We start from the raw sequence: 7,301 nt of genomic DNA, 5'->3' as shown, positions 1-7,301 counted from the left end.
GCGTGTGCTAGGTGGCCGGGGCGCCGAGGAGCAGGACGACGACCTGCCAGAACTGTCGGACAGCGGGGACGAGGCCGCCTGGGAGGATGAGGACGAGGCCGACCAGCCCCACGACAGGCTGCAGACGCCCTGCCTGTTCTGTAACAGGTTCGTCCCCGGGGTGTGCCGTGCGCCCCGGAGCAGCCCGTGGGGTGGGCGATGGCCCCCGCAGAAGGAAGACCCGCCTTGGTGTGGAGGGAGGAGCCGTGCGCAGCCGTCCAGGTGGTGCTGTGTGTCTCCAGCGGGCCTGTTTCCCTGGCGTAACACGAGACCACGTTGGACTGAACTGTGGCCTCCTTAAGTGGTTTGCACCCTTGCAGCTGAGATACCACAAGCAGCAGACAGTGAACCGTACACCTCAGCCTTTCTAAATCAGGATGGGTGTAGGAATTGTGGTGGGGTCTATTTGGTTCTGTTTTGGTTTTTCAGACAACGTCTTGCTATTTAGTTCCAGCTGTCCATGAACTCAGTGTGTAGCACTGACTGGCCTCCAACTCAGCGCAGTCCTCCTGCCTCAGCCTCCTCAGTGCTGGGATTACAGGCTTGCACCACCACGCCTGCTTGGAATTGTAGTTTCAATAAAAACACTGAGGTGATTCTAACGGTATTCGAGTAACAAGTTTGGGAGTCACACTGATTTAGGTGATCCCTGGACACCCTTCCATATGACACCGTTACTAAGTTTTGGAGCAACGGAGAGCTGCTCAGATGTAATATTTCAATTTGAGCCGTTTAGTCTTAAGTTCATCTTAAGTAGGGCTACCCCGCTTCTCAGGAATTGATGCCCTTTTTCACTTTGGGGGACTTGTACAAGGTCAGAAACCTGTGGTTTTTATTCACAAACACATTCCACTTAAAATTCTGCAATTTAGCCTCAAGAAACTAGGACTTGACTGCTGTGGGCAAGAGGGCATGAAAGAGAGCTGATTGGCTTGGCCAGTGTGGCCTTAATGAGCTTTGTCCACCGTGTCCTGTACTGATTGGCTTGGAATCGATGGGTGGTGATCAGTGTTCTCCTGTGTGGCCTCCTTGGTGAGGGAGAGTGTTCGTGCAGACGCTAGCTATGGTAAAGTAGTATTTATGGTACATCCGTGTTGCAGTCCCTTCTGACAGGCTCCATAGATACTGCAAATAACCTATCTTGATGAACATTTGAAAACTACTGCGCATGTGCTTGGCATATAGAAGAGTCACGCAGCATCTCTGTGGTGTAGTCTTACCTTTGGTGTTCTTCAGGTGTGCAGGTGGCATAATAAAGAGGCCTGGGCCTCACTGTGTCTAATGCAAGTACGGTGGGAACACCACAAACCACCTTGGAAATACGGCACTTTGGGGATGTGCCAGCTGTGAAATTACATTTTATTCTGTATTTCTAAAAGCAGTTTGAACTGTGCCACTTCAAAGCCTCTGTAAAACAGTTGACCCTTGGGGGTGGGGAATCTAAAGGCGTAGTTTTCATGACTTGAGATACACAAAATCAAAGGGAGCTTGTCTTTCCTAAGAGCCTTTTGATAAATTCAGTGCTGTTTAAAGGGTAGTGAATTTAAATGTTAAATATGGATGTGAAGTAGTAATTCTCACAAGTACTGGGTTTCAGTCATTCATCTACATATACATCTTTTAAAACTAGAAATCAACTGAGTGGAAAAAAAAAAATTTGATATGAAGTCACTATTTAGACGGATGGGGTTGTTCCCTGAAACTGTCCTTTGATTTTTCAGGTTATTCACATCCGCTGAAGAGACATTTTCACACTGTAAATCAGAGCATCAATTTAATATCGATAGCATGGTCCATAAACATGGTGAGTATTTTGTAGAATAAAGGTAATTTTACTTGGGAAGTTTTAAGTTCAAATTTTCAGGCCCTTTTTTTATGCAAGTGCAATATAGTGAGACCACAGCTTCTCTTATGGGAATGTTTTTGACAAGTAGCACGTGAGGAAAGATATTAAGTTACTCTTTTGGGCAAAATTCACTGTATTTAAGCTTATAATGGCTTCACAATTTAAAAGGGGGAAGAAACTGGCATATGAGTGCATTTGGGAGAGGTGGTGGGTCCTTGTAAAAGAAGACAATCAGCAAAGTATAAACGTGAACTTAGAGGTCTACAAAACTGAGTTATAAGCTGAGCATGGTAACATGCTTGTAATCCCTGCACTCGAGGGGCAGAGGCAGGAGGATTGCCAAGAGTTTGAGGCCAGCCTGGACTACAGAGTGAGACCCTGTCTTAAAAAAAAAAAAAAAAAAAAAAGTTTTATAAATTTGGTTAGAAAGTGCACTGAGGGAGTTAAGATAGTATGCAAAATATTCAGGTGGTGTTTCTATTGCCTTGCATTTAAACTTACGTAAAGCTTTCTACTTCAAATGGATATAGAAGAGTTATACTATTCCACTAAAATTAACTAAATATAGACTTGGCCTTTGGTCCCTGTGTTTATTAACACAAATTGTTGGAGAATGGCAAATACTAGATAGATGTTTAGGTCTCAGATAAATATGTGATACGTTTATAAATCATAAATTCACGTATAACTACTTTTGGAAGTCATATAAGCAGCAGCCTGATTTTTTTCTCCCATTTTAAATTGAGTTGAAATCAAACTTTATACGTAATTTTTCACTTATGAATGGAGTTTTTGTATGCTATTACAACATCATCATTTCTCAAAAATAACCAGTTTCCCATGATGAATAGTGTCCAATTTGTCTCACAACAAATAATAATGAACATATTACTACTTTCCTTTGTCTTAAATGGTGCTTCATTTCTGGAAAGATATGATATGCCTCATTGTTTTTTAATTTGCATCATTTAGCTTCATGGAAAAGCTAGTAGAATTTGTATATTCAGTCTTGACAAAATGATATTTTTGTAGGCACCATAAAAATTAGAGCTTTAGAAACCTAAGTCTTTAATATTAACTGCCAAATACTTGGTAAAATTGTGGACCTGCTTTTCCAGATCTGTACAGTTCTGACAAATGAGTGACTTCCAGAAATTAGTTTCCAAAACTAATTATTAAAAATTTGTCATTTCTGGTTGTATCAAAATTATAATTTCTAATTTTGAAAAAATAAAAATTTGAACTATAGGTTGCAGTTTAGAGTTTAGAAATATTTTATTATCTAATCAGAGAATCCCTTAAAGAATAGCTCACTAGCTCACTTAAACAGAACTCATATAAAATAGGTGAATTGTCTTTTTTTCTCCCCTTAGGACTTGAATTTTATGGATACATTAAACTAATAAATTTTATTAGACTTAAGGTAAGTCAGAAGCTCAATTTATAATTTTATTTAGAAATACAGGGGATGCTACAGTGCCTCTCATTGCACTGAATATTTATGGACTTTGAGGAACTGTGTAAATTTGACATTCATCATACTATAGGAATCATGGCCACGAGGCACTAGAAAAATGTAAAATACTACATAAATGAATGCACATAGTTGAAAGTGTCATTCTGATGAAGACAAAATCAGTAATGTGTGAAAAGTAGCTCCAAGTCAGATAAGGGGAAATGCTGATAGTGTTACATAAAATCAAATAATTTCTAATGTGACTGCAAATACTTTTTTGCTCTTTTTCTATTTTTTCCAATACTGTTCTTTTTTGTTGTTGTTGTTCCATTTAAATGAGTGTTATTGTCACTTTTCCTGAATCTAAATGGTAGAAAACTGCAGTGAAACCATTTAGAATTACAGGTCAATACAAATCCCTTAAACAGAGATAAGTGATTTTGTGTAATCCAGATATGATTTCTTTTTTTTTTTTTTTTTTGGTACCGGTGATTGAACTCGGGTCCTTGCACTTGCAAGGCAGGCCACCAAACCGCTGAGCTAAATCCCTGGCCCAAGATATGATTTCTTTTTCTAATTTTCCTAATTTTTAACAGATAGATTCATGATTACATGCAGTGAATAAACATGCAATTAACTTTACATCCAGAATCCTACAGTTGAGTATATGAATTCCATATACAACCCAGTGCCTTGGGAGAAAGAAGAGTATTTGAAGCCAGTCTTAGAAGATGACCTTTTACTTCAATTTGGTAAGATGAACATGCTGCCATTCAATATGGAAACAGCCCCCTTTTGTGTGGTTTCACTTTCCATATTTTCACTTAGCTACAGTCCACTGCAGTCTGAAAATACTAAATGGAGAAGTCCAGAAAGAAACAGCTCATGAATTTCGAACTGCATGCCCTAAGTAGTGTGATGCAGTATTGTGACATCCAGCTGTGTCTCGTCTGGGATGTGCATGTTGTGGCCACACTGTGTGTATTATCCACTCCTTAGTTAATTAGTACCATAGCATCGTAGTTAATTGGTAGCATTTTAGAATTAACTGTTACAGTACTTGTGTTCAGATGATCCCTTTTGAGGGAGACCACATTCACGAAACTTACAGTATAGTTATATTTGTTTTATTGTTACTGTTAATTCTTGCTGTGGCTGATTTATACTTTTTTTGATAGCACTGCGTATGTAGGCAAAGCACCACATATATAGGATTGAGTACTGTCCGTAGTATCAGGAAGTCAGTGGGGGTCATAGAACCTGCCCCCCATGGGTCAGGAGGAACCGGCTTTGTGGTTCTCTTAAGGCCTCATCACTTAGAAGCTGACAGTTACAGTAACCATTTCAGAGAGTAATTTACATTTAAGAGCATGTTTGAATATTTTGTATTGGACATTTTCAAACAAAGTAGTGCTTGAGAGAAGAATTTTTAATTATTAGACAATGGACTTAAACTTGAAAGTGGACTGAATTAAGTTTTACTGCTTCTGTCTCAAATATTCAGGTCCCACAATTGGCTTAACATGTCTGATCTCCTCATATTTTGTTTTGAGGCAGGACAGATTCCACTCATGTTTTCATGAGCTTATCCTCATTCACTGACTGAAGCTTCCCTTCTGTCAAGGTCTCTCTCATTTCTTGACTGTAGCTTTCTTTAGTTATTTGCTCTGTGCTTTGTTTTTTTTTCCTTATTGCACAGAAGTCTTATGGGAATTATCTTGGTTTCTTATACTTTATAGGTCTAATCTATAGAAACAAAATTATATATTCTTTTTCTTTTGAGACAGGGTCTTACTCTGTAGTCCAGGCCGGCCTTGAACTTGGCAATACTCCTTCATCAGCCTCGCAAGTGCTGGAAACAGATGAGCCCTTTCCTACCAGGATTTTCATATTTATTCTACTCTTACTTTATCTCATGCCTCTTGTGCCAGTCAGGGGAGATGGACGGTTTGCTGTCTTCAAATCAGCAAGACTATTATAAACAGAGGTACAGTAGCAGATAATAGTCCTGACAGTTTCTGTCTGAGCAGTGACTCCATCACCTTCGGTTTCTTGAAAAGTATCGCCCTTGAGTTGTAAGGTATTGTGATGAGGCAGTGAGTACCTTAATGTGCCAAGCTTAAGATTTTACGAATTGTGACATGGGATGAAACACATAAGCTTTCTGTTTTGTCCTTCTACCTACAAGATAAAGGTTTGGGGCCAGATCTCTGAGATTTGATTCTAGTTCTAGAATTTGTTCTAAAATTTGATTCCTATCTTTATTCTTAACCCTCTTGACAACTTTTTCTGTAACCTCATTTCTCAGCGTGACCATATTGGTCTCTTTGATAAATGACAAAGTGCCCAAAAGGTGTTCTTCATAACTTCCTAAATTCAAAATCCTATACTGAACACTCACTGGATGTAGGTAGTGTATTCAATGTCTAATGAACTCAGAAATGAAAGTTATAGTCCTTTCATCAGGAGTCCCCAGTCTAATATGTAGGTGTTTTTTTTTAATGGCCTGTCCTGTACTTTAAGATGAAGTAGAATATGATAAATGTCATGAAAAGCAGAAAAGGTACTGCAGGAGAAGTTACTCAGATCAATGACACAATGTCCCTTGAGGAAAATCTAATGTGCTACCTGCTGTGCTGCAGGTAAGGACTCATGCTGCTAGGTGGACCTTAGGTTTGTTTTGAGGATGAAATGAGATACAATGCATGTGCACCTGAGAACTGCCTGATAATCAGTAAGAGGAGGTTTTTTTCTTTTTTGTGCTTGGTTCAATATAATCAATACATACCTGTGTTTAAGTTATCTAACTGATGAAGAACTTAAGCAAACAGCGTATTCTTTGAATTCAGAATGAAACAATTTGGATGTTAAATATTTATGTAGAAGTACTTTCACCAGTGTTTTTCTGTTGGCCACATAGTAAGCATTTAGGATATATTCCTAATGTGTTCATACTCTTTTCATTGCTAGAAGATGACTTGATGATGATATCCGATTATTTCTTTAGATGTAGAAGATCTTTATGAACCAGTGTCAGTCCCGTTCTCATATCCCAATGGGCTCAGTGAAAATACTTCTATTGTCGAAAAATTGAAGCATATGGAAGCCAGGGCGCTGTCTGCTGAAGCTGCATTAGCCAGAGCACGCGAAGATCTGCAGAGAATGAAGTAATTTATAGTCTTATAGAAAACTGTTTAGATCCCTCAGATAACATGGCTAATGGCAAGGTAGACTATAGAACATGTCATATTCTAGAAATCACAGTGTAGATGTATAGTAGTAGTAAAGATTTACAGCATCGGTATACTTGATTGATATAAAGTTTAATGGTTTTACCTATCTGTACTTCATAATTACTTTTATACTAAAGGTAATTATTCTGACGGATGTTGTCTTCTTGAGTATTTTTCCTTTTGATATTATGTTTTTCTTTTAAATGTCCTATTTGCAATTGGTTTCTCCATTTTACTTTTTCTGTACCAGCTTTTTAAAAGTGGAGGGATTAATATTTTTTAGGTTTGGGGAAAATGCAATGTTGAAATTTTTGTTTTTTAACGATCAGAATGTAACAATGACGTAATATTAACCAGAAAACCAAGTATAGCAGGGGTGGCAGTTTTTTGCAGTGAGTAAGTTAGCATCCACTGATTTAATGCCTCCTCTAAGTATAAGTGACCTGCATACAGATCACCGGGGGAGATCTTGTTATACAGTATAGATTCTGCTTCAGCAGAGGCAAATAAGGCCGGAAATTCAGCATTTCTAACAGGTGTACTCAATGCTTTCCTTTTTGGATTTGGAAGGTGGTTGCCATTGCCTGAGTACCCATTAGATGGTTTGGCAGTTTTCTGTCCTGTATGAAAGCCAGCACAATCAATTTTAGGTCCTCTTTTGTTTTTGAATTTTTATGGTTGGGAGCCTAGCAGCCAATACTTTCTGTCCATGTAAAATAGAAGTTGA

The 7,301-nt window shown here is 38.6% G+C and overlaps 1 protein-coding gene across 4 annotated transcripts in view; it reads left to right on the top strand.

The window, feature by feature from the left end:
* The first annotated feature begins 6 nt into the window (after positions 1–6).
* The window catches only part of Prmt3 (protein arginine methyltransferase 3), a 113,233-nt gene continuing 105,938 nt past the window's right edge, over positions 7–7,301 (top strand). For 2 of the 4 annotated variants that reach the window (XM_033764071.1, XM_033764072.1), the window contains exons 1-4: positions 1,764–1,843; positions 3,259–3,308; positions 3,991–4,093; positions 6,349–6,508. In XM_033764071.1, the coding sequence (XP_033619962.1) occupies positions 1,828–1,843; positions 3,259–3,308; positions 3,991–4,093; positions 6,349–6,508 (329 nt within the window). In that variant the 5' untranslated portion in view covers positions 1,764–1,827. Of the gene's footprint in view, positions 148–1,760; positions 1,844–3,258; positions 3,309–3,990; positions 4,094–5,159; positions 5,329–6,348; positions 6,509–7,301 lie in introns of those variants that run through there. The other 2 variants (XM_010620415.3, XM_033764073.1) reach the window with 2 other exon arrangements.

The sequence above is a fragment of the Fukomys damarensis genome, unplaced genomic scaffold (assembly GCF_012274545.1).
Source record: "Fukomys damarensis isolate Sample0158 unplaced genomic scaffold, DMR_v1.0_HiC HiC_scaffold_16, whole genome shotgun sequence".
Classification (NCBI taxonomy): domain Eukaryota; kingdom Metazoa; phylum Chordata; class Mammalia; order Rodentia; family Bathyergidae; genus Fukomys; species Fukomys damarensis.
Note: the sequence above shows the minus strand (reverse complement) of the source record. Positions and strands in the feature narration are given on the sequence as shown.